Consider the following 27,150-nt stretch of genomic DNA (forward strand, 5'->3'; position numbering starts at 1 on the left):
AGTTAAATTTGACATAAGTCAAATTAAATAGGCACTTCCAATGTTAAGAACATTAATTAACTCATCTAATAGTATTTAAAATAACTGAAGTCCCTCAAAATTAAATATTCTCAGCATTAATAAAAAGTGTTTATTGAATATAAAATCTCAATGTGAAATAAACATTCAAATTACTGTTTTGTTGAATTCAAAGCAATCAATATTGCAGTTATAACAATTTTAATGAAATGGTTTGCTTTGAATCCGACTCCAATAAAACAACATTCACCTTTAAGGAGTAATTTGAAATCTTTCTCTTGAATTTCTTTTGTTGCTATGTGAAGCACCTCGCATCTGATGAAACTATCATGATCATTTTCAGTTGCAACAAATTGTGTGCTTATAACTGAGGAGAAGAGATCATCGTCTGCAATCACAGGAGGGCTGTTAATCACATCCGAACAAGGTATCCCATTTTTAAACCACTTTACTTGGACTTCAGCAGGAGCATAGTTTGTCAATGAGATACTGAGTTTTGTAAGCTGATTAACGCCAGGCAGTTCGGGATCAGCTTCAATAACAGACAAGGTAGGAGATGTGGTAAACCACTGTCATACCTGTCTGTGTCTGTATGTGTATTCCACTAGGTACAGGTCTGGACATGCCTCGGCTGACTCCTCCCACTATTCCAGGTATATAAGTGACTACCTCCCAGTCCCTTAGTATTCTGGACGGGTCGACCACTCGAGACAAGACCTTCATTCTTTAGTTAATAAAAGCCTGATTGTTACTCGCTCAACTTCAGTCTTTTGAGTAATTGACGGCGCATCAATTTTATTAACTAAATTTTTTATAATGGAGAAGATCCTCACACCAGCATGCCTGGACCTGGACAGTCGGGAAGCGGACGCTTCCACCAAGTTTGCTCACTGGCTCACGTGCTTCGAGACATTCCTGACTGCCTCCACTGCGGTCGAAACGGATGCGGACAAACTGTCTGTCCTGATCTCCAAGGTGAACCACCGAGTGTACTCAGTCATCCGGGACGCGACCTCGTACACAGCCGCCCTCCAGCTCCTCAAGACCCAGTACACGCGCCCTGTGAACGAAGTATACGCTAGGCACCTTCTGGGGAGTCGCAAGCAACAACCTGGGGAATCGACTGAGGAATACCTCCAAGCACTGTCCGTGCTTGGCCGGGCCTGTGGGTGTAAGGCGGTAACGCCCACTAAGTACACGGAGGAACTGATCCGGGATGCCTTCGTAGCGGGCCACAGGTCCAACTACACCCGACAGCGACTGCTGGAGCAGAGTGACCTCACCCTCGACAAAGCCTCCGACATCGCACTAACGCTGGACGCAGCCTTCCGGGGCATGGATGCCTACTCCTCTGCACCGTGGACGCCGCGGGGAACGACAACCTGGGACACGGTAGGACAGCCCCATAGCACCGTGCCACCCCAGCCACAGCCCAACAACGGCCCAACTACCGCAGCAGTGTCCCAAAGCCAGACAGCAGTATCCCAAGGCCAGAAATGCTACTTCTGTGGCCAGGCCAAACACCCCAGAGCGCGCTGCCCGGCGAAGAATGCAACCTGCTCGGGCTGCGGGAAAAAGGGACACTACGCCAGCGTCTGCAAGGCCAAAGCCACCCCGAACGCCAGCAGCGCCGCGTGTGGGCTGTGCGAGCCGCCATCTTGGGCCTCCCCAGCCATGTGCGAACCACCGCAGCAGCAGCCATCTTGGACGACTCCAGCCACATGGGAATCATGGGCGCCGCCATCTTGGACACCAGCCGGGACGCAGCAGACCGCCAACCCCCCCCCATCTGATACTCGCAGCGACACACCGACCCCTACGCTGGCCTCTGTGACGCTGGACCAAACGAGACCGCACCAGCTAGCTCGGTCCAAAATGGACGTTAAGGTAAACGGCCATGCAATAAACTGCCTTTTTGACTCCGGGAGCACAGAGAGCTTCATCCACCCCGACACGGTGCGGCGTTGCTCTCTCCCAGTCCTGCCTGCGCACCAGCGGATTTCTATGGCCTCCGAGTCCCAGTCAGCGGACATTGGCGGCTACTGCGTGGTGACACTAGTAGTAGACGGGACTGTGTTCAATAATTTTAAACTCCTGGTCCTGCCCGACCTCTGCGCTGCCGTTCTACTGGGGTTGGATTTCCAGTGCCACCTCAAAAGCGTTACGATGGCGTACGGTGGCCCCCTCCCCCCACTCACAGTCCGCAGCCAGCAGCCTCCAAATTGCCCGCCGCGCACTAGATGCAACCTCTCCACACTCAGAGTCCCACCCCCCCCACTGTTTGCTAACCTCACCCCCGACTGTAAGCCCATCGCCACAAAGAGCAGGCGATACAGTGCCGGGGACAGGGTTTTCATCAAAACCGAAGTGGAACGGCTCCTGAAGGAGGGGATTATTGAGGGCAGCTCCAGCCCCTGGCGAGCCCAGGTTGTGGTCGTTAAGACCGGCGAGAAACAACGCCTGGTCATCGACTACAGCCAAACAATAAACCGCTACACCCTGCTGGACGCCTACCCACTCCCCCGCATAGCTGACATGGTCAACCAGATCGCGCAGTACCGCGTCTTTTCGACCATTGACCTGAAATCAGCGTACCACCAGCTCCCCATCAGCCCTGAAGACCGCCAGTATACTGCTTTTGAGGCAAACGGCCGCCTCTATCACTTCCTTAGGGTTCCCTTCGGCGTTACCAACGGGGTCTCCGTCTTCCAAAGGGAGATGGACCGGATGGTCGATCAAAACGAGCTGCAGGCCACTTTCCCTTACCTAGATAATGTGACCATCTGCGGCCATGACTTGCAGGACCATGACGCAAACCTCGAGAAATTCCTCCGCACCGCCCAACTCCTGAACCTGACATATAACAAGGAGAAGTGCATATTCCGCACAGACCGCCTCGCCATCCTTGGCTGTGTTGTAGAACACGGGGTCATCGGTCCCGACCCGGACCGGATGCGTCCCCTTATGGAACTCCCACTACCCCACTGCCTAAAAGCTCTGAAGAGGTGCCTAGGGTTTTTTTCCTACTACGCTCAGTGGGTCCCCTACTATGCAGACAAAGCCCGTCCGCTGATCAAGTCCACCTCTTTTCCCGTGACGGCAGAGGCCCGCTTAGCCTTCCACCGTATCAAGGAAGACATTGCCAAAGCCACCATGCACGCAGTGGACGAATCCATCCCCTTCCAGGTGGAAAGCGATGCGTCCGACTTCGCTCTGGCCGCCACCCTTAATCAGGCGGGGAGACCTGTGGCATTCTTCTCACGAACCCTCCAGGGCCCGGAGACCAGACACTCCGCGGTCGAGAAGGAGGCCCAGGCTATCGTGGAGGCTGTGCGTCATTGGAGGCACTACCTGGCCGGAAAACGATTTACCCTGCTCACTGACCAGCGTTCAGTTGCTTTTATGTTCAACAACAAGCAGAGGGGCAAAATCAAAAATGACAAGATCTTGAGGTGGAGAATCGAACTTTCCACCTACAATTACGAGATCTTGTACCGGCCTGGGAAGCTCAATGAACCCCCAGATGCCCTATCGCGTGGCACCTGCGCCAGCGCGCAGATCGATAGGCTGAGGGCCCTCCACAATGACCTCTGCCACCCGGGGGTCACCAGGTTCTTCCACTTCATCAAGGCCCGCAACCTGCCTTACTCCATTGAGGAGGTCAGGACCATGACCAAGAACTGCCAAGTCTGCGCTGAGTGCAAACCGCACTTTTATAGACCAGACAGAGCCCACCTGATAAAAGCCACTCGCCCTTTCGAACGCCTGAGCGTCGATTTTAAAGGGCCTCTCCCCTCCTCCGACCGCAATGTGTACTTCCTCAACATCATTGACGAGTACTCCTGGTTCCCGTTCGCTATCCCCTGCCCGGACATGACCAGTGCCACGGTCATTAAATGTCTGAACAGCCTCTTCACCCTGTTCGGTTTCCCCAGCTATATCCATAGCGACCGGGGCTCATCGTTTATGAGCGACGAACTCCGCCAGTACCTGCTCGCTAGGGGTATAGCCACAAGCAGGACCACCAGTTACAACCCCCGGGGGAACGGACAGGTGGAAAGAGAGAATGCAACTGTTTGGAAGGCTGCCCTACTAGCCTTAAAGTCTAGGGGCCTTCCGACCTCCCGCTGGCAGGAGGTGCTCCCCGATGCGCTCCACTCGATTCGGTCACTTCTCTGCACTGCCACCAATGCCACCCCTCACGAGAAAATGTTTGTCTTCCCAAGGAAGTCCACATCGGGGACATCGTTACCGCCATGGCTGACGTCCCCAGGGCCGGTACTACTGAGAAGACACGTGAGGGCCAATAAAACGGACCCCCTGGTCGAGAGGGTCGACCTCCTCCACGCCAACCCCCAGTACGCTTACATTGCGTACCCGGACGGGCGGGAGGACACAGTCTCCATACGAGACCTCGCACCCTCGGGGACCGCTGTAACCCACTACCCATTACCACCCCCCCCCACGACCCGATATCCAACCCCAGCAGCCGGCTCGCCTTGGACCGTCACCCACGAGGACTACACTCCAGGGCCCCAGCCTACACGGGACGCGACGCCGGAAGCTCCACCACCCCTGCCGTCGCCACGTCGATCACAGCGGCAGACAAGACCTCCGGAGAGACTCCAATACACGAACTTTTAAATACACTTCACCCCGCCGGACTCATTTTTAAACAAGGGGTGAATGTGGTAAACCACTGTCATACCTGTCTGTGTCTGTATGTGTATTCCACTAGGTACAGGTCTGGACATGCCTCGGCTGACTCCTCCCACTATTCCAGGTATATAAGTGACTACCTCCCAGTCCCTTAGTATTCTGGACGGGTCGACCACTCGAGACAAGACCTTCATTCTTTAGTTAATAAAAGCCTGATTGTTACTCGCTCAACTTCAGTCTTTTGAGTAATTGACGGCGCATCAGGAGACAAAGCTGAAAAAACAAATAAAAAGTACATAAGTGTTTAGCCATTGAAGCAACTGATTTAAGTTTTAATGTGAACAAAATAAAAAGAAAAGAAAGGGTGCTTGTATAGTTTGTAATATACACAAATTATTTAAGGGAAAATTAATTAAGATCTCATGAACCTGTTCTGCAAAACTAATGTCATCAGAATTATTGGAATATTTTCTATAGATATACAAGCTCACATATTTACATAAAAGATTCTTTTAAGAACTTAAAGTGAAGATGGCGGTAGGGCATTTTGGTGTACCACTTCACGGCAGCATGTAGTGAAAGACAGCTTTACCCATGGGTGTCAAAGGGACTCCCGAACAGCAAAGGTCACCAGACCAATGCCTCAGACAGGAAGTAGTGCCTCACAAAAGTAAAAAGACCAAAACAAAACTCAATTGAAAATCACCTAATTTTAGTTTTTTGATCCAAATCCTGCTAGAAGTAACTATACTAAAAGTTTGGGAATGAAATTTGATAACGCTGAAAAAAGGCTGCAGGCACCGCGATGCGAGATATGCCCACGCGCATTCAAGAAGCACAGGCAGCATGTCAATTTGGTGCTGCCTGCTATCACCATGATAGCAGCGCACAGCCTAGCATGGAACGCGCTGCTGACAGGCTGTGCTCTCAGCATGGGGCTGAAGTTCGCGTCGCTGGAGCGAGACTAGCTTTACTTAAGTTCTGACGAAGGGTCACATACATGAAACATTAACTCTGTTTCTCTCTCCACGGATGCTGCCTGACCTGCTGAGTGTTTCCAGCATTTTCTGTTGTTATTTCAGATTTCCAGCATCCGCAATATTTTGCTTTTGTATTTTTACTTAAAGCTAGCCTGCTCCTCTTCAAGGCAGTCTGCAGCTCTTAAAGCTGAGCTGCCTTCTTCAGATAAATAATGCTAAAAGTGCTTCAGCTCTCATACAAATCATAGAAACACAGACCACGATTTTCCCTACCTCGGCGGGCAAGGTCAGTGGCGGGTCACGGGCTCACTGCTGGCTCCATCATGGCCTCCGACATGACTTTCCCCTGATTGGGCTTGTTATGCCTGCCCAGTGCGTTTCCTGGTCCAGTTGAAGGAAGTGGGTCTGATGACATCATTTGATGAGGCGTCATCAGCTGGTTTCTTAAAGGGACCATGCGCAAATTCACTTTGACATTTGTGCTGTCAGTGTTCGACAGCATTGAGCTGCTGCAAACACTGACAAGCACTGCACAGTGGTGCACGGCTGCACCCAGGCTCTCCCATGACTCCCTCCATATGCTTATGGAGTCACAGCACACGGGGAGGTCCTCTTCCCTTCCAATGGGCAGAAGAGACCTCCCCAGGAGACCAACACTGCCTGGTTGCACATTGCACAGGAGAGCACAAGCAGTGGCTCAAACCTTTCAATGATCGCAATGGATCACAAAACTTTACTGCAAAGCCACACCTCATGCTGCTGTGCCACTCATCACATCCACATCACTCTACTTTCTTTTTGATGTAATATTGGATGCATATATTGATAAAGTTGGATTAGAAAGTTTGCTTTGTGGTGGCTTTTATTTCAGCATTGTGGCCAAGGGGATGTCAGAGGGTAGTAAATCTATGGAATTTGCTACCCCAGAGAGCTGCGGAAGCTGCAACATTAAATAAATTAAAAATGGAGATAGACAGTTTCCTAGCAGATAAGGGAATTAAGGGTTATGGGGAGAGGGCAGGGAAGTGGATGTGAGTCTAGATTCGGATCAGCCATGATCCTACTGAATGGCGGAGCAGGCCCGAGGGACCGTATGGCCTACTCCTGCTCCTACTTCTTATGTTCTTATGTGATGGTCAGTAACAGAGGGAAGGTAAGGTGTGGGACAAATGTTGAAAGGAGAATTTGGGTTGTGTTCACTGGTACCGCAGGCGGATGATTTGGTCCTTGATATCCCAGCCAGAAAGGAGCTGTCTGGGTTGCCTCCTTCCTTCGCAAAATAATCCCAAACATTTAAATATAAAAGTGGAATTTTTCAAACTATGGGGGATGGGGAGAAGGATCAGGGTGAAACATACCTGGAAGTGTTAAATATGCCTTTTTTACAATTGGAGTCTTTAAATTAGCATGCTCCACACGGAAGGAAAAATCCTGATCAAAATCTAGTGCAGTTGGCGTTACTTGCAAGTGGGAAGACAAACGATAACATCCATTTTCCTCCCTCTCAGGTCCGTTAGTTGTGAACCCTTTGACAATCGTTTTTTCTTTTTGCATCCAAAATGCACGGATATTTTGTGGGTAAAAGTTACTGATATTGCAGATGAGAGCAAGATCTGTACCATACATAGCTTCTGGTGGGTCACGTTTGATGTCTTCAACAGATGGAATTCCTGTTTAAATTGCATGAAACCACAGTTGATTACAATACTGAATAACCTTCATGGTTAAGGATCAAAAAGGGAGGTTAAAAAGAACTGTTTTTTCCCCCCAAATGATGGATATTTAAGATGACAGCAGCCATCAAATCTATCATTGTGCAACTTAGGCTTTGAGGGGAATATTAACGCCAAAACACAGGTGGGTTGGGGTCGGGTGGCAGGTTAAAGCGTTAAAAACCTGAATCCCGACCCCAACCTGCCTCCAACCCACCCACCCACTTCCAGTTTTAACACAGGCAGGACCGGGGGGGGGCGGCGGGTGGGCAGCCGACCTGCTCCCAGGAGGCGGGTTGGCACTTTATATAATGAGGCTAGCAGTCTCAGATTAAACCTGCTATGTTTGTTTAACTGTAGCTGGCCGGGGTTCCCGGGCCTTGGGATTCCCGGCAGCTGCAGCGAGGAGAAGACAGCCTTGGGGAGCAATTCTTGTGGCCCGGGAGGAGCAGGAGCACTTCCTTCTGATCACCAAGCTCCCCCACCATCACCTCCCCGCCCCACACCCATACAATCCCTGGGTCGGAGATCAGACCTCCACCCCACTCCCCGGGGACGGGGATCGGACACTCCCCCCCCACCCCCCCCCCCCACCCGGTGTCGGAGCTTGCACCTACCTGTGGTTGCAGCCTCTTCGCCAGCATTCCTCGTCTGACTGGAATCCAGCCTGTCAATCAGGCTGACTTCCAGGCGGGGAACCAGTCCGTGATGCCAAATGCACGCTGTGGAATTAAAACCTGAAGTTCCAGGTTTACCAGCGCTTTACCGCCCACTCCCCCCCTGCCCCGGGTCCAAACGTAAAAATTCTGGCCTTTGTTTCAAAGATTGTGATGACATTTTTTACACTCTTTACCTTACAAACCATTTATTTTGCTGATTTGATAATCACAGCTATGTTGGGATACCACCAACTTAGGGCCAATGGAGCCACTGAGAGGAACTCTGGAGTCACAGGCAAACAAGGAATGTAAGTAGGGTGGCACAGTTACTGAAGGTATTGTGGATCACCAAAAGAGGTAGTTAAAGCCTGGGCTTCCAATGGCAAAGCTATCATCACCTTCAACATAAACACAAAGACTATGTTTGAAGGACTTATGGCCACAATACAGCATTAATAAAATGTTTTATTCTCAACAATCACCAATATGCTATCAGTTTAGTCCTGTGGTGTTGGTCCTACCTGACTACCAGCCTCTATTAATAAAAACAATGTTAATTTAATGAATTTGAAACACTTAAATCTGTCCATTTACAAAATTATCTTTTCAACATTCCGTAATTGGTACTATGAAGTTGCACTTCTTGTTGAAACAATATTTACCTTTTATTTTCAAAAAATGACTGGATGAGACAGGCTTGTTTGAAGTTTCAGAATGAAGGATTTGCATTTTGAACTCTTGTCCATGGTCCTCATCAGTTGGAATGAATGTCCTTTTGGAGAATCGAGAGTACAAACCAGTTTCTTCATCAAATTCAATTTCTTCTGTTTCAATTCCATCATTAGTTCTCTGAAATGCTTTGAACCAGAATATTTGATGATCTTCTGGAAAAAAGCCCTTTGCTTTGCAGGACAGTGTTACAGGTTTTCCCACCTCTGGGTAAAGTGGATCTGCTTTAATTTCTGTTACCTTTGGCGTTGACACTACTCGTACAAAAGAAACAGTGTTAGAGGTTGTGTAACTGAGAGAACACCACAATTTAAAAAAAAAATGTCTGGTATGCCTTGATAAATTTTAAACATTGATTTCTTGACTAACTATCCTTTTTCTCTGTCCCTCTTTCTGCCCTCACACTGTGGTACAGGCCATGGCTGCAGTCAATGCTCCAGTATCTCTTGGAAGTGGCCAAGAGACTGAACGGAGTACTGGGAGGCTATTCAAGCCTGATCCTGCATTCACCGAATAAGCACCCACACACACTTTGCAACAGGGGTCATTTGACAGTGACATTTCACCTCGCTAGTCCATGGGGGCCGAGGCAGATTGTAGCACTCCACCTAGCGGAGATCACCTAACTCAGGGATCAGACTTACAGCCTTACTGTTCTCTATGGCTCAGGCCCGAATCGGGTGGTGCATTTTCCCAATGAGCTAATAGGGGGCTGCAAACAATCCTTTCCAACTCTATTCAGCTTGGTTCAGCAGTACTGCTCTTACCACTGAAGGTGGTCTGGGTTCTCACGGCATTCCAGGACTTGAGGAAATAATTTACGCCGACAGGTCAGTACAATACTGAAAGAGCACTGCAGTACTGAAAGGGGCCCTGTCTACCTCTTCAGGTGGACATAAAAGATCTCATTGCACTTATCCAAAGAGCAAGGACTTCTCCTGATGTCCTGGCCAACATTTTGCCCTCAAAATAAAATCACCAAAAAAACAGATTAACTGGTCACTCATCACATTGCTGATTGTGGGACACTGCTGTGTGCAAATTACCTACAAAACAACAAAGATTACACTTCAAAAGTAATTCATTAGCAATCAAGTGTTTACAGACTTAAATAGGATAGGAAAGGCACTATATAAATGCATGGTTTTTCTTTCATATTATTATCCTCAGTTATTCTGGGCTTTTATTTTATTTATTGCTCTTCCAGACCAAAAAGTACCCCAAATGGAATATTTTTCACAGATTGCAAAAAGATCAACTCGGATTTTCTCAGTTTGCTAAAATATCGAAAAAACCAAGGTAATTTTATTTTTGGTTGAGAGCAAGATTTCCATTTAATTAATTTTGGTTTCTTTATTCCCCTGGTCTCCAATCGGATCACTCCAAGTCATGGGCCTTCACGAACAGACCTTTGCCAATGCTGAAACTGCCCAGTAGAATTGTTAGTCACCAACTTAAATCTGTATATTAGTTTCAGATTATTATTTCCCAATTAACAAATCAGAACTAAACATATTAGTCGATTATGCCCCAGATTTTGCTGTCAAAAGAACAATGAGTCTAATGGCGCTCACTGTTATTTATGCTCAAATTGTACAGCAACTTCAGGTGAGGGGTAGATGCATGGTTAAACTCAAATATCCAAAAGTTGCTGTCCGAGTTGCCTTTAGCTTCGCGAAAACGGCATCTCGTCGTTTGCCTCACCATTGAAATGCACTGAATGGCGTGAAGTTGCTGTATTTGCACAGTAGATCCGAACTAAACCCGCCACAGAAAGTTAGGGCTGATCTGAAGTGACGCAAGGACCCCGTCTTGGAGCCATTTAAGGTCCGTGCATATTTAATTAAGCATGGATTCAGACAAAGGGAGCTTTTTAAGCGGTCTGAGATTCTTTTAATAACGTGTTAATTACGGCCAATCAACCTCACTGGCACTGAAAAATAACTATTACAAGTGTGGAGTCTCATTCCTTCAGGTATTAATTGTTGGATATTTTAAAAAATTTAAATTTTAAATGTAATTTTTAAAAAAAAGCTTTTATTTTGTCTCTTTTTCTCTTAATCCAAACTTTCTTTCCCTCTCTTTCTGTACCTGATTGACATTGAATTCACCCACTCTAATTTACATTTCCTGCTCAGACCTTGCACTGTTAACTTCACTATCATTCAATCGGATTGGTTAAGGAGATACACATTTGCTTTCCCTGTTCACTTAGGTCCCAAATGCCTGGGCTGGAATCTTTACCTTGGAGTCGGGTTGTGTGCGTGCGGGCCGCGTAGCCCAAAGATGTGAACAGCGCATTCTGCACTGCACGTTTTACTGAATAGCTCCAATTAAAAGAGTCATGCGTGTTTCCTGGTTCAATTAAATGGAGCGGGTCTGATGACGTCATCGATCACTCGTTTCCAGCGCGGATATTTAAAGCAGCCTTGCACACATCACATTTGAAGGTTGATGTAGGAGTGAATTACGTGGTTTCCAGAGGTCTCAATAATGTGATAAAACTGTGGGTCATGGAAACGAGGCAGAGGGCCGCGCCAAGATTCAACGATGCCTCTCTGGAAGTTCTGGTGCAGGCAGTAAGAGCATGCAGGGAGGTCCTCTTCCCTGGCGATCGACGCAAATGACCAACCAAAGACACAAAAAGGGCATGGCTGGAGATTGCAGAGGAAGTCAGTAGCAGGGATGGGGTCAGGAGGATGTGGCTCCAGTGCCGGAAAAGATTCAATGATCTCATGAGGTCAGGACAGGCGAGTGCAATGCGGTCACTTCATGAACTCGCACAATGGCCACTGAGCTTCCGCCTCTCCTTCACAGGCGAGGTTCCTGAGGTATGTGAATTCTGTGCTCAAGAAGTTAAAGCTAAAAGCTGCTCTTAAAAAGTCTCTTAAGCGTCTCCCAACAAGCATTTAAGCACTTCAATGAGGTCACCCGCCTCTGCCGAGCGGGTCCATGGCATGCTGGGAAATGTGCCCGAGTTAAATGCGGAAGTTGGCAGGTTGCCAACACGCTGGAAATTTCGGCAATTTTTACTGCTGACCCGCCCCCAAACCCGCACACTCGGGACTGGGAAAATTCAGGCCCTGGTTTCCCTCGCTGTGATGTTACATAGAAACATAGAGGAGCAGGAGTAGGCCATTCTGCCCCTCGAGCCTGCTCCGCCACTCAATGAGACCATGGCTGATCATCCAAACTCAGTACCCTATCCCTGCCTTCTCCCCGTATCCCTTGATCCCTTTAGCCGTAAGAAATATATCTAACTCCTTCTTGAATATATTAAATGAATTGGCCTCAACTGCCTCCTGTGGTAGAGAATTCCACAGGTTCACCACTCTCTGGGTGAAGAAATTCCTTCTTATCTCTGTCCTAAATGGCTTACCCCTTATCCTTAGACTATGACCCCTGGTTCTGGACTCCCCCGCCATCAGGAACATCATTCCTGCATCTAGTCTATCTAGTCCTGTTAGTATTTTATAAGTTTCAATGAGATCCCCTCTCATTCTTCTAAACTCCAGCGAGTACAAGCCCAATCGATCCAATCTCTCCTCATATGTCATTCCTGCCATCCCAGGTATCAGCCTGGTGAATCTTCGCTGAACTCCTTCCATGGCAAGAACATCCTTCCTCAGATAAGGTGACCAAAACTGCACACAATACTCAAGATGTGGTCTCACCAATGCCCTGTACAACTGCAGCAAGACATCCTTGTTCCTGTACTCGAATCCTCTCGCTACGAAGGCCAACATACTATTTGCCTTCCTAACCACCTGCTGCACTTGCATGCTTACCTTCAGCGACTGATGCGCAAGGACACCTAGGTCTTGTTGCACTTCCCCTTCTCCCAATCTATTGCCGTTCAGATAATAATCTGCCTTCCTGTTTTTGCCACCAAAGTGGATAACCTCGCATTTCTCCACATTATACTGCATCTGCCATGCATCTGCCCAATCACCCAACCTGTCCAAATCATACTGGAGTTTCTCGGCATCCTCCTCATAGCACACACGCCCACAAAGCTTTGTGAAGTCTGCAAACTTGGAGATATTACATCTAGTTCCCTCGTCTAGATCATTAATATATATTGTGAATAGCTGGGGTCCTAGCACCGATCCCTGCGGTACCCCACTAGTCACTGCCTGCCACTTGGAAAAAGACCCGTTTATTCCAACTCTTTGCTTCCTGTCTGCCAACCAGTTCTCTATCCAAGTCAGTACCTTGCCCCAATCCCTTGTGCTTTAACTTTACACGCTATATGCGGGACCTTAATCGAAAGCCTTCTGAAAGTCCAAATATAGCACATCCACTGGTTCTCCCTTATCTATTCTACCAGTTACATCCTCAAAAAATTCCAGTAGATTAGTCGAGCACGAAAATCCGTGCTGACTTTGTCCGATCCTGTCACTGTTTTCCAAGTGCTCTGTTATTACATCTTTTATAATGGACTCTAGCATTTTCCCCCACTACCGATGTCAGGCTCACCAGTCTATAATTCCCCGTTTTCTCTCTACCACCTTTTTTGAATAGTGGGGTAACATTAGCTACCCTCCAATCCATGGGAACTGTTCCAGAGTCTATAGAATTTTGGAAGATGACCAGCAATGCATCTACTATTTCTAGGGCCACTTCCTTAAGTACCCTAGGATGCAGATTATCAGGCCCTGGGGATTTATCGGCCTTCAATCCCGTCAATTTCCCTAACACCATTTCCCTACAAATACTGATTTCATTCAGTTCCTCCCTCTCATTAGAACCTATGTTCCCTGACATCTCTGGGAGTTTATTTGTGTCCTCCTTTGTGAAGACAGAACCAAAGTATGTATTTAATTGGTCTGCCATTTCTTTGTTCCGCATTATAAATTCCCCTGATTCCGACTGCAAGGGGCCTACGCTTGACTCCACCAATCTTTTTCTCCTCACATATCTATAGAAGCTTTTACAGTCAGTTTTTATGTTCCCTGCAAGCTTACTCTCATGTTATCAGCTCGCACTTCCAGCAACTTGCCACGCTAAAAATTTAAAAACCTAAATCATACAAGGGCAAATCTAACTAACAGCAGATGCCGTTAGATGCCCTGCCACAGCAAGTTATGGCCCTACATGTTTTTATAAGAAATGTTCAGAAAAAAATAGTAATAGTCATACTCTGGTCAGAACTTGGTTACTTACCCAGTTTATCCAGTACCCAGTCAGCTTCCACTGGCTCTGTTAGGCTCTCATGTTCTACTTGGCATGTGTATTTCTTCTCAACATCAGCTCTGGTAGGTACAATCTTCACACTACTTGTCAAGTAATAGAGTCCATCGTTTCCCAGAGTTGCCGGACTAACTTCGGATTCTTCTGTCATTTTCTCACCATTTTTGAGCCATGTAACTGTGATTTCATTGGGGTAAAAAGAATGTATTCGACAGTTTAAAGTCACGGCCTCTTCTGCAACTAGTTTTTCTGCTTCATACTTTATCAGGCCCAGTTTTGGAGTGGCTGAAAAAAACACACACAAAGAGAAAATTACCGCAGGCTTTAACACAAGCAGATTAGAGATACTGTGGGCTAGATTCTTTGCCTATCCACAGCCAATGACCAGAAAATTTAATCCATTGTGTTCTGAAATAAGACCCAAGTGTAAAATAAAAAGTTACACAACAAGCTAATTTAAATCAGTAACTCCAGGGCAATCAGCTACTATGTTTCCCTATTAAATATTTGAGTTCTGAATATTCTTGGATGCATTCTGAAGCCTTCCCTTGTAAAAGTATCAGTGTCTTCAAGGAGTAATTAAAGAAATACAGCGCTCAGGACATGTCACTCTTCACAGGATTTGCCAAATAAAATTAGCAATTTTGTTGCATTACAAAATGTAATCCATTGTTCTATACAAGGTATTGTCAAAAATATTACATACCTTTAATCTTTAGAATTATTTCTTTCTGTTGGTCACTGCCAGTGCACTCATGCTGCACCTTACAGATGTACTTCGTGTCCTGGTCTTGCTGTATATCTGGCACAATAACTAGTACACTGGTGATGTTGTATGTTTTGTCGTCATACTCCATCTCACTTATGTAATGGTGATACTTGGACTTCTTCCCTTTGTCACGAGGAAAGATTGTTCTGTTATCCTTATTCAGCTGAACGATTTCTTTCAAATCATTATTCTTTCCGATTTGTTGCCAAATGATACTTAATGGTCTTGGTTTAAATCCATTGATTGGACAAGCCAAGGCCATAAACTCATTATGAATGGTGTGGGGTGGCACCACAATGTTTGACATCTTCGGTGGCACTTTGGGAAAGAAAAACAAAACAAAGAAATCACTTATTTAAACTGAAAGAATTTTCACGAGTTAATAAGAGCAAGAAAATATTATTTTGCTGTCTGAATTTTCTATGATTTAGAGTCTACAGATGGTAGAACTGCATAACCACTATTAACCACATGAATGTCACTTCATATGCACAAATACATAAGTTAACAAAAAAGAATAGAATCACATAGCATAAACATTAATGATTAAGTGCAAATGTTCATGATTTACCTCCTTTAACATCCAGTGTTACAGTTTTCATAACAGGTGATGCAAGAGTTTTATGTTGAACTTCAATAGTTAATTCAGCCCCATCATCGCTGTATAAATCAGGATACGTTTTGATATCGCACTTTAAATTGGAAGTTCCGTCACTGTTAGTTTCATATTCTGGTTCCAAGGACTTAAAGAATGCATCTTGTTCACACCCATTCATAAGAAGCTGCACTTCATCTAGTTTTCCATTGTGCTTTGTTTTTACTTGGTTCTTTGCAACCTGGTCCATACTATTCCAGCAACAAATTTTCTTTTTGTTTTCATCCCCCTTCCTCTTTAAGAATAAAGCAAGTATAATCCCCTGTGGTCTAAATCCGGTAATTTGGCAACGGAAGACGGCTACCTCAAAATGGCGAATGTCGAGAGGTATGTTGAATTCAGTAATTTTTGGAGTAGCTAATCAAAACAAAAGTAAATTAAAACTTGACAATTGAAATGTTCTCATTTGTTTACTCTGCTTTATTTTCTTGCTGGGACTACAGGTAGAAGTGTATATACAAGACACGATAATGGCCCGTATTTTCCAATCCCTACGGGTGTGTACGAGCTGTGTACACCCGTAGGGGCCTCGCAAGTGCCGGTTTCAGGCATGCGAAGTGCATGCGCTAAAACCAGCACTTCCGATCTGTCAAGAATTCTCGACAGATCATCCGCCTGCCCTGGAGAAAGGCCTCTACGGGTGGAGAGTTCTGCTTTCTGCAGAACCTCCGTCCGCTTAAAACCTTTAAAAATCTTATGCCTAGTAAAAGCAGGCGCAAGACCTGCTTTTACCAGCAAAAGAGTTTAAAAAAGTAAAATAATAAAAAAATTTCACTCATTTATAATTTAAAAATACTTTTTAAAAAGGTAAGTTTATTTTTAGCCCAGTAAAAAACTTATTTATTTTGCAAAAATTAAATTTTTGTTTAAAACATTTAATTTAATGTAATTTTAACTAATTTTAAAAACGTGATTAAAATTTTTTTTTATTTAATGTTAAATGTGTTTTTTGAGTGATCCCCATTCATACATTTGACAGGTCTAAGCTGTGATGGCCCACGTGATTCCAGGGACGCTTGCGTACCGCCTGCGCCCCAAGCCTCTGCACACGTGCACGAGCAGAGGCCCAAGAGCGGAAATGTCCGGACCTCCAGAGCCCTCAGGTAAGGGTGTAGATTATTTCCAGATCGGAGGCATTCACACGCAGGAAGCCTCTGATCAGAAAATACGGGCCATGGTGTATGTATACACAGGGCAGGAGTTTCTGTAAGGTTGTGCTGTTTCTTTCAGCACAATTCGTCTGAAAATTTACAAACCAGTGCAAATGATGTCGAATGCAAAGCGAGTTTGTACCAGAAGCCAGCCCCGCCCACAAAACTGGCCACGCCCCCAGAGTGAATTCATCACCATTGCAAGTTTCCCTAATTGCTCCCATTTGCAGGCCTTCAAGGAGGCTCTTAAAATTAAGCTTTTTTTTTTAGGAGCAAGGACACCAATAGGCATGTTTTCAAAGCTTCTGAATATAATTTATTTTTAATTTACTAAGAAACTGTCTACTGTACACCAATATAACTAGCAAATGGTCCTGCATAGTTTTAAAAGTAATTTTCAGTTATTCAAAATTGGGTTACTCACAGGTGGTGGCCTAGACACTGATTAAAAATGCTTATTTTTTGTGGTAAAGCCATTTTCAGCTGTATTAAGCAAACTGCACCAAGTTACCACTCTTAAATACATCAAGGAATATTTTTTAAAGCAAAGTTAAAAAAGAAAATAAATGACATTCCAAAATGCTGCCCGATTGCACTGTGTGGTAAACCACTGTTTGTATTCCTGTTTGTCCTGTTTGTATTCCACTGTGTACATGCCTGGACATGCCTCGGCTGACTCCTCCCACAGGTCCTAGTATAAAGGTGACTGCTCCCCAGCCCTTGGTATCCTGGACCGGTCGACCACTCGAGGCAGACCTCCATTCTGTTGTTAATAAAAGCCTTTAGTTACTCTTCTAACTCTCAGTCTTTTATGAGTAATTGATAGCGCATCACACTGATTCATGGCAGATTTTACGTTTGGTGATAGGCAAATGAGTTTGATCAGAAACAGGAGAAAAAATACACTTCTCAAAACGAGTGGAATTTTAGGCACAATTGCACCTGGATTGCCAATTGTGCCCAAAGCGGAAACTCCAGGCCAGGTTCTCTATCTAACACCATTATGGGAGCACAATCACCACAAGGACTGTTGTTGTTCAAGGAGAAGGCCCACCACCACCTAATTTGGGGAAAACATGCAATAAGCAGCCAAAGAATTACAAGAACACAAATACACACACAGTTATTGTACAATAAAAGGGTTTCACCAGTCAACACATTACCTTTTTTAAATTTTCTATAGGCATAAAATCCAGCAAAAAACAATAGTGCACAGAACAGCAATGTACCAACTATACTCCCAACAACTGCACCGGCTGCAGAAGATTTCACAGGCTCTGAAATTTGAAAAATAAATACATTAAGCATTTATACAAAACCATGCAACAAGAAATAAACTGCTTCACTTGCACAGAGTTTGTTATGGTGCTCCTCCATTTCTGTAAATTAGAAATGAAGATACTTAAACACAGTAAAGTATTTGAAGAATTTGAAACGATGTGCAGTTAATGTCCCCTCTAAGTAATGGTCTAGAAATTTCATGCAGTGAATTGCACTCCTTTTGCACCAATGAAAAATAAGTTGCTGCTGCCGGTGGCCTGGAGAGGTATTTACACCACAATTTCATGGGTCAGCTCATTTGCATGTGTATTAGGGAAGTGCAAAACAGGAGGAATATGCTGTGTTGCATGGAAATTAGAGTAGAGCCTTTAAAAAGCCAGTTCTGGCTGAAGATTGCAGCAGCAGGCAAGTAACGAACAGTGCTCGACTTAGTGAGTTGACTGTATGTCACCTGACTGTTTTTGGGACACTTTACAAGAATGTTTAACACAGGAGAACCCAGCAGAGGCAGCCAAAGGCAGAAGGAGGGTATGAGACCAAGGCAGAGAAGGTGCCACAGTTTCGCCGAGTCTAACCTGCAAACCCTCCTCAATTAAATAAAGCACAGGAGAGACAGAATGATTTGTGTCCATGGCAGGAAACTTATCAATGAAGGCACTCATGGCATGTGGAGGGAGGCAGCACTGGCCAGTGCCACAAAATGTTGAATGACCTGACTTGAGCAAGCAGGGCAACACCAGCCACTTCCCCTTTCTTGCTTAGGCACCCTGGACACCAGTATACATTTAACCCTCTAAAAGTAACAGCTGTACAAATAACCTTTCACTATGCACTCTGATTAAGAGCAGTAACTGGTAATTACGTGCACAATCTTAAAACCTTTCCTGCGCTTTAACATGGTCTCTCAAGCCACTTGGCGCACACTCAACTGCAAGCCTTCGCCTAATTTATTCAATCTGCTTGCAGGAGAAAATGTCACACAATGCCAGTGAGAGACAAGCAGCAGGAGAGGCGAGCTTCAACCTGGAAAACCTCACACCCTATGAGATTGTAGCCATGCAGCACATGGAGTGGCTTGGTGCTCTTCCTGTGGGAGCCAGCAAGATTGACGGCAAAAGGTTGGCACTTGAATAACAACTTGTATTTATATAGCGTCTTTAACGTAGTAGAACATCCCAAGGTGCTTCACAGGAGCATTATAAGACAAACTTTGACACTGAGCCACATAAGGAGAAATTAGGGCAGATGAGAGGTAGGTTACAAGGAGCATCTTAAAAGGAGGAAAGAGAGGTAGAGAGATGGAGAGATTTAGGCAGGGAATTCCAGAGCTTAGGGCCTTGGCAGCTGAAGGCACGGCCACTAATGATGGAGCGATTAAAATCGAGGATGCTCAAGGGGATAAAATTAGAGCAGCGTAGATATCTGGGGGGAATTGTGGGGCTGAAGGAGATTACAAAGATAGGGAAGGGCAAGGCCATGGAGGGTTTTGAAAACAAGGATGAGAATTTGAAAATTGAGGCTCTGTTTATCTGGGAGCCAACATAGGTCAGCGAGCACAGGGGTGAAGGGTTAACGGGACTTGGTGCATGTTAGGACACGAGCAGAGTTTTGGATGACCTCAAGTTTACGTAGGGCAGAACGTGGGAGGCCAGCCAGGAGTGCATTTGAATAGTTAAGTCTAGAAGTAACACAGGCATGGATGAGGGTTTCAGCAGCAGGTGAGCTGAGGCGGGGCGGAGTCGTGCGATGATACGGAGGTGGAAATAGGCGGTCTTAGTTATGGCGCGGATATGTGGTCGGTCGGAAGCTCATTTCAGGGTCAAATATGAATAGTGACTGAATACGTACACAGTCACCATGGCATCTATATGAAGCACCATACAGCCACAAGCTTCCAGTCCTACTCGATCTCCTTAATCCCAAAGGACACGATCACCCACACTTAGCTTGCACCCTATATTCCTGCAGATTCATCACAGCAATGGCGGCCACAGGACAAGGACAAGGAAGAGGATGGTGATGATGAACAAAGACTCAACTACTTCCTGTGAACTCCGATAATGAGGATGAAAATGACAAGGATGATGAATTTGGATAAAAGCTCATCTATGAATCCCTGCAGAGACCTCCTGCCCCACTTTCTGCTGCCACAACCTCCTCAAACCCATCTCGTGTCACTTGCTTTTTCACTTCCATGCACCAGCTCAGATACATTTAACGGGAGTGGGCGGGGAGACAGGAATTAGATAGTGTTAATGAGGAAGTGACCAGGTGATTCATAGAGCACGAGGAAGCTGGATGAATGGGAAATGGATGAGGAATTGCCAACTCCCCAGCAGAGGATCGAGAAGGCTGCCTATGAATTCGGAGTCATGGGATCCAGAACACATGGATGCTAAACTGAAAATAAAATTGTTCAAGGAACATCGTACCTATGTGTAGGCTCCAAGGTCAGTCTCCAAGGATGTGCAGCAACTGACAGTGTTACTTGAGACTACAGCTCTCATTTGTGGCAACATCAGGGAAGTATTTTTCTTTGTTGCAGTTTCACTGCAATCTGCAACAGACCCCCATCTAAGAAATGGCCAGGGACCAGTCAGTGTCTCCACCTCCACAGAAGCACAGGCTCCAGCTCTGGTAGCAATAGTGAAGAGAATAGACAGCACCCGGCATACCAACTTCCTGAGCATGGGTGGGGGGAGGGGGGAAGAGGAGTTGGGGGTTGGGGGGTGGGAACAGATCCAGGGCTTAGTGGAATGGTAATGGCTGGAGTTGACCTGCATGATCTTGCTGTCTCTCACAACAGCTGCACATACCAGGCCAACAGAACATAGAAGGTGACCCCAGGCTACCCAGGAACAAGCTCCATAGATGTATCCAGCATCAGACCCCTGTCAGGAGCAACCTGACAATGATTGGAGGACCACTTTTTGTAGAACACGAGCAGCTAACCATTTCTTGTGATACTGATCCTCATGTTACACCTGGGAGAAGAACCAGAATAAGAGAAAAATAGGCATATTTAGACACCCAAGAAGCATAATGTTAGGAAAGAGCAGGCTGGTTTGTGTTCACTTTGGACTTTGTTGCATTAAAATAGAATGTGCACTTACGTCGTGCTTTGTTCTTCATAGAGGTTATAGTTAGACAGGAAGGAGTGCACTTATTTAGTGTGACTTATGGAATCAGGTGGTGATTACTGGGAGTAATATCCGGTGGGATCCACCCTCCTCAAATGCTGCCTTACTCTCCTTTGTTTCATCCTATTCCATGATAATGGCATACAAGTACATCCCATAGGGAAAGCTGTATCAGCTCCTGAAAAGCCCTAGCTCTGGGTGAGGGGTGGGGTTTTAAATGTCCCAGTGGTCTCACACGGTCAGAAGCAGCAAGAAGCAAGTTCAGGTCTGCGTAGGCACAATGGCAAAATAAAGACAAATAGCTGCAAAAATCACTACTGAAACTGTCCACACCTTCACACTCACAAACTCCTCACTTCTGCCTGTCTCAGCTTATCCTGGAAACAACTATTCCTTATAATTCTCATTCTAACTTATCCCAAATGCACGGAGTGTAAAAGCAGGAAACTCGGAGATGCAGCTTTACTGACCCTCACTTTAATATACTGTACCACCATTTAGAAAGTACCCTATTCTATGCTTTTTAGCTCTAAAGTGGATGACCTCACAGTTGCCTACATTGAAATCCATTTGCCAGTTTTGCCCGTTCAATTAATCTATCTATGTTCTGAATGTCTTTTCATTGTGGAGTAATAAAGGATGAATTCTTGATTTAAATTCGATGAAAACCTCAGTAGAAATTCAATGTTAAACAATGGGCACAAATCATTTTAAACAATTGTAAGATTTAACAAAAGCACACTGAAAAATATTCCCATCTTACGCAAAGAAGAGGACTTACCTTTCACTGTGAGCACAGTTTCCAGTGAACGACTACCAGGAAGTGATCGGTGCTTCATGACACACCTGAATTTATTATCATCATCATCCACTGTTGGTTCAATTCTCATTCTACTGGAAACATTAAAGGTTCCATCACTGTTGGAAATTGGGGTACCAGTGTAGATATCTGTTATTATGGTCACAGTTTTGTCCTTTGATATCTTTTCCCAGATGAGTTCATGCTCCAAAGGATAAAATCCTGTAACGTCACATCTCACAGACCCCTCTGAACCAGTCAAAATGGTAATGTGTTGTGTGGACAAATGGACCACTGGTTGAGCTGTGTTGAAGATAAATGTAACAATTGGTCAGACAGGCTGAAGGCACATTACCATAAACATCTAAAGCCAGATCAAATTTTTGTTGTGCAAATGTGTGCTAAGCACACCACTTTCCTTCCTTCAGGTATTCCTCTCTCAATAATCTACTCGGTTTCTTCAAGTATGTGGATAATTATATCTGGAGTGAATTAAGTAACTACTCCAATACCTCAAATTCAGATTGAAGCATTCCAAATTCCTCCACCATCAACAAGCATTTTTATAGCATGTTTAATGTAAAAAAATGTTTCAAGGTGCTTCACAAATGATGGGGAGGGAACAGAAGAGGTGACTAAAAGCCTGGTGGAATAGATATGTTTAGAGAAGGTGTTTGAAAGCAGAGAGAACACTCTGCTACCAGCAGTGGAATAGAGAGGGCAGGGAATGCACAGGAAGCCATTGAGGCACAAAATACTTGGGGTGGGGCACAAGAGTGGAGATGGGGAGACTAGAAGAGGGGGAGACGAGGCGAAAGGGGGGGAGACGAGGCGAAAGGGGGGGGGGAGACGAGGCGAAAGGGGGGGGGGAGACGAGGCGAAAGGGGGGGGGGGAGACGAGGCGAAAGGGGGGGGGGGAGACGAGGCGAAAGGGGGGGGGGAGACGAGGCGAAAGGGGGGGGGGGAGACGAGGCGAAAGGGGGGGGGGAGACGAGGCGAAAGGGGGGGGGGAGACGAGGCGAAGGGGGGGGGAGACGAGGCGAAAGGGGGGGGGGAGACGAGGCGAAAGGGGGGAGACGAGGCGAAAGGGGGGAGACGAGGCGAAAGGGGGGAGACGAGGAGAAAGGGGGGAGACGAGGAGAAAGGGGGGAGACGAGGAGAAAGGGGGGAGACGAGGAGAAAGGGGGGGAGGCAAAGAGGGGGTGTGGAATAGGAAGAGGAGGTAGAGGTTAAGGACAACAACAATGTATTTATATAACCATCCATGTAGATAAACCTCCAAAGGCACTTCAGAGAGGCATAATTTGTTTCAAAAAATGGTAAGGCAAAGAAGGAGATATTTGGAGGGGTGGCCAAAAGCTTGGTCAAAGACATAGGTTTTAAGGAGGATCTTAAAGAATGAGAAGGAAGTGGAGCGATGGAAGGTGCTTAGGAAAAAAAATTGCCACAACATAGGGCAAGGTAGCTGAAGGAATGGTGGGATGGAGCAGTGCAGGATACTTAAGAGGCTATGGTCAGATGAACGGAGTGTTCGGGGCAGGGTTTGTAGGCATGGAGGAGGTTACAGAGATATGAAAGGGTAAGGTGACAAAGGAGTTAAACCATTTAAAATTGATGAACAATACTTTAGCACTATTTATATACAATATTGGAAAAATATTTATTGTATTGAGATTTTCTAAACCCTGGACAAATCGGCCAGGAAATATTCTCATGCCATTGAATTTGGTTAGAATTGCTGCAGAAATTGGCCTTGAAAGACCATAGAATTCTAAGGGCTATGGAAATAATACACTCTCAAGGGGTTTAGAGTGATGGTATTAAAAGTCCTCAAATTTCCAGTGGTACATCTACCATGTTAATATCAAATGTTTGTGCAATTTTTAAATTATGTTTTATGATACTCTTGTTGGGATTGTGTGTATAATTTATATTTTTTCACTGCTTATGTAGCCATCATATATTTCAATGTTGGGAGTATTCTCATTCGTTGGGTGTGTTTGTGATCGACTAAAACTCTTCTACTCTTCCCCAACACTGTCCCTCACCTTTCTCCTCAGAGAAGTACCCCTACTGCACCATTGTAAGTTTCCAATTTCCCACACAGCCTTCCTGCTGGTCTCAGGAGTGAGATTGCCAATATTAAGAGTGCTCAAACTCATTTCACACATGCTGCTAGCAGACAGAGCGGAATCTCATTCCATCAGTCTGGGCTGCATTCAAACCCAGACTTCATTGGTGAAAAGATAAGTGTGCTAACCCAAAGAATCACCTATTCTATCTTGAGCATGTTTATTGTACAGCTTTATGCTTAAATATACTATACCTTAGTGTTTCCCCAACCCACTTAATACAGAGATCAACAACAGTTAACATTTTGGAGACTTACCTGACACCTGCATTTCTGAACTCTTTGCTACCTTATCAGGAGTGACAATTACAACACAGGTGTATTCTCCTTCTTCATTAAACTGTACATTTGGAAGATAAAGTGAAGCATCTCCTTTCTGTAATTCGGTTTCAGACATTTTTGCTCCAGGTCTTTTTGGCTCATGTTGTCCTCCATTAAAGACATAGATCTCTTCCTTTTTCGGCCCAAACAACCACTGGACACCTACATTTATTAAGTCGAGTGTTGGTGCTCCATAGCCGGTAACTTTACATTCCAGGGAAACATCTTCATTCATTAAGACATTCTTTGGTTTTGCAAATATGTTCATATCCAAGGTTTCTAAGTATCAATAGAACAATTAAACATTAATATCTCCATTCAAGTATCACAACTAGAAATAAAACAAATTCAAAATATACTGCTTGATGTGGCACAGTAGCACTGCCATGGAATGGTTGGATGCAAGGCACATCCATGATTCCCTGACATGGTGCACTACCAATCTGTCATCCCTTTGAGAGGGGTTGAGCAAATTTAGGATTAGGGTGCTTCCTCACAGGGTATTAGGGAGCATCACATTAGGTAATTCAAATGCATCCCCTAGCAACTGATTGGCCCAGTAATTCCGGGCACAATGTGTGAGTAAGGACAGGGTACTCACGCGTGTGCCCGGAGGAATTGCCGGTTTTCAGCATGCACAGTGCATGCGCTGAAAACCGGCATTTCCTGTCCTCTGACCCAAGGGGTTAAGAGGCAGAATGCGCGCGACTGCACAGGCAGCGCGTGCGCAGTGAAATTCCTTTTTTTTTCTCCAGAGTTGCCTGAGTGTAAAGGCCTCCGGTTTTTACGCGTGGAAAAACCAGACGTAAGTACTTAGTTTTACAGGTAAGTGGGCTTTTAGTACAATGTAGATTTTTTTTTCCACAGGTTTATTATTTTTGAAGAATTTACAGTAAGGTAAGTTTAGTTTTAGACCCTATTTTAAAAAAATATTTTTTCAAAAAATTGTTTAAAACATTAAAAAAAACTTATTTATAGTTAATATAATCAGTGGGATGTTTTTTAAAATTTTATTTAAAGTTAGTGTTTTGGCAGCCCATACGTTTCATGAGTTTGACAGCTCTTACTGTCAAACTCATGAATGAGTTTCCCCTCCCCCGATTGGCTGCACAGTGCTCACCTGATCCCAGCCAGCACATCGCACGAACTACGCCGCTGGATCAGGTAAGCACAGCGCGCCGACATCTGAACCGGGCCAGTGACAGGAAATGCGAGCAGGCCCGGGCTTCAGATGTCGGCGCGCAGGGTGAGTGCACATCGGGGGCTTGCACGCGCGGCAAGCTCCCGATCCTAATTTCAGGGCCATTATGAAGCAGCAAAGATGGAAACTTCAAAGCAGGTTGTATGACTGTCCTTCTAGGTGGGTATGATGCTTAGAATGGGAATACTACAAGAGAGAAAAATATTAGGATGATATATTTCTATTGACACACACACACACGTCTCCAAATCTGTTCTCTTTCTCTCAAAAGGTGACAATTGGTGCTGTTGTAGGGTTCAACAGTCACAGTAGCCCTCCAATATAGTCAGTGGTAGACTTCAAATACCTTGTCCAAGTGGTTATTCTTCACGTTAACATAAACATCGTTAGAAAACTATTCAGCCATGAAGGTCTGCAGCTGATCTCTATCCTGTATTCCTGTCAACACACATGCACATTGCAGAAGTCTGTCGATGACAATCAGAAGTGGGTCCCTGGGCTATAGATGAAGTTTCCGTTTGTCAGATATGGAGGGAAACATTTACTCTGGCAGGGCTTTTGCTAACCTCGGCGGGCGACATCGGTGGCAGGTCACGACCCCGCTGCTGGCATCAGCCCGCTATCCAAATTGACTTTCCATTGATGGGGCTTGTTAAGCCCGCCCAGCGCGTTTGCCGGTCCAGTTAGAGGAAACGGGTCTGATGACGTCATTTGACGACGCAGCATCAGCCGGTTTCCTTAAAGGGTCCATGGCCAACCTTATTTTGACACTTGTGCTGTCCGTGTTCTACAGCATTGAGGTGCTGCAAACACTGACAAGCACTGTACAGAGGTGCAAGGCTGCACTCAGGTTCTCCCATGACTCACTCCATATGCTTATGGAGAGTCACAGCACGCAGGGAGGTCCTCTTCTCTTCCCATGGGCGGTAGAGACCTCCCCAGGAGACCAACACAGCCTGGTTGCACATTGCACAGGAAGGCACAAGCAGGGATGTTGTCAGGAGGACCTGGATGCAGTGGCACAAACCTTTCAATGAAGTCAGTAGATCACGAAACGTTAGTAAAAAAAAAACACCTTCAGCCTGCTGTGTCTCTCATCACATCCCCTACTTTCCCCCTGCACATCCTTACTCACACCAACTTACCTTGCACCTCCACCCATCCCTCTATCTGTCGACATTATCACAACCCCATCTCACTAGCCACCCCTCACACTCACCCTCATCCTAGTGCAATCATACCAACTAACACACAAGGGTAGTCACTTGTGTGTTTTAACCAATGTTCATGTAAAGTTTCTGTTAATGTGCTGTCAAACATTGAAATCTTTATTTTCAACACCGTGTTCTTGGACAGATTTGTGTGCACCTTTGGAAGTAGCTTAGTGAGCTGCAGTGAATGGTGAGACATAACGGTACCCACTGCAATGATGGTGAGTGTGAAAGGAATGGCTTGGGCATTGTAGGGATGCTTTATGGTGTTGGCGTGGGGTGGTGCAAACCTGCCGCATCATGTGGCGGCCAGGGTGTACAGCGTCAAGTGAAGTAAATCTGGCCATGGTGAGGCTATCCCTGGCAGCAATGTGCTCGGGTGCCGATGCCCTCTGTCATGTGCAATATCAGTGATTGCGGAGAAGGTTGGTGTTGTTGTTGCTGCAGGTGTGCCTGGTGTTGCTGGTGTTGGGGCTGATCATGGTCGGATTCAGAGGACCAAGATGAGACAGTATAAAGGGCACCCATGTTGATGGAATAG

The 27,150-nt window shown here is 45.6% G+C and overlaps 1 protein-coding gene across 2 annotated transcripts in view; it reads right to left on the reverse strand.

Annotated features, from left to right (window-relative positions):
* The window catches only part of LOC147106752 (uncharacterized), a 70,932-nt gene that overhangs the window by 11,857 nt on the left and 31,925 nt on the right, over positions 1-27,150 (reverse strand). Inside the window, exons 2-10 of one of the 2 annotated variants that reach the window (XM_086007852.1) lie at positions 24,135-24,476; positions 21,728-22,048; positions 17,689-17,802; positions 15,291-15,731; positions 14,657-15,037; positions 13,924-14,235; positions 8,691-9,011; positions 7,016-7,327; positions 269-580 (exon numbers count right to left, since the gene is read on the reverse strand). In XM_086007852.1, the coding sequence (XP_085863978.1) occupies positions 269-580; positions 7,016-7,327; positions 8,691-9,011; positions 13,924-14,235; positions 14,657-15,037; positions 15,291-15,731; positions 17,689-17,802; positions 21,728-22,048; positions 24,135-24,476 (2,856 nt within the window). Of the gene's footprint in view, positions 1-268; positions 581-4,811; positions 4,951-7,015; positions 7,328-8,690; positions 9,012-13,923; positions 14,236-14,656; positions 15,038-15,290; positions 15,732-17,688; positions 17,803-21,727; positions 22,049-24,134; positions 24,477-27,150 lie in introns of those variants that run through there. The other variant, XM_086007851.1, reaches the window with a different exon arrangement.

This window comes from Somniosus microcephalus, chromosome 15 (genome assembly GCF_052327205.1).
Source record: "Somniosus microcephalus isolate GS21.2 chromosome 15, FLI_Smic_1.0, whole genome shotgun sequence".
NCBI classification, from domain to species: domain Eukaryota; kingdom Metazoa; phylum Chordata; class Chondrichthyes; order Squaliformes; family Somniosidae; genus Somniosus; species Somniosus microcephalus.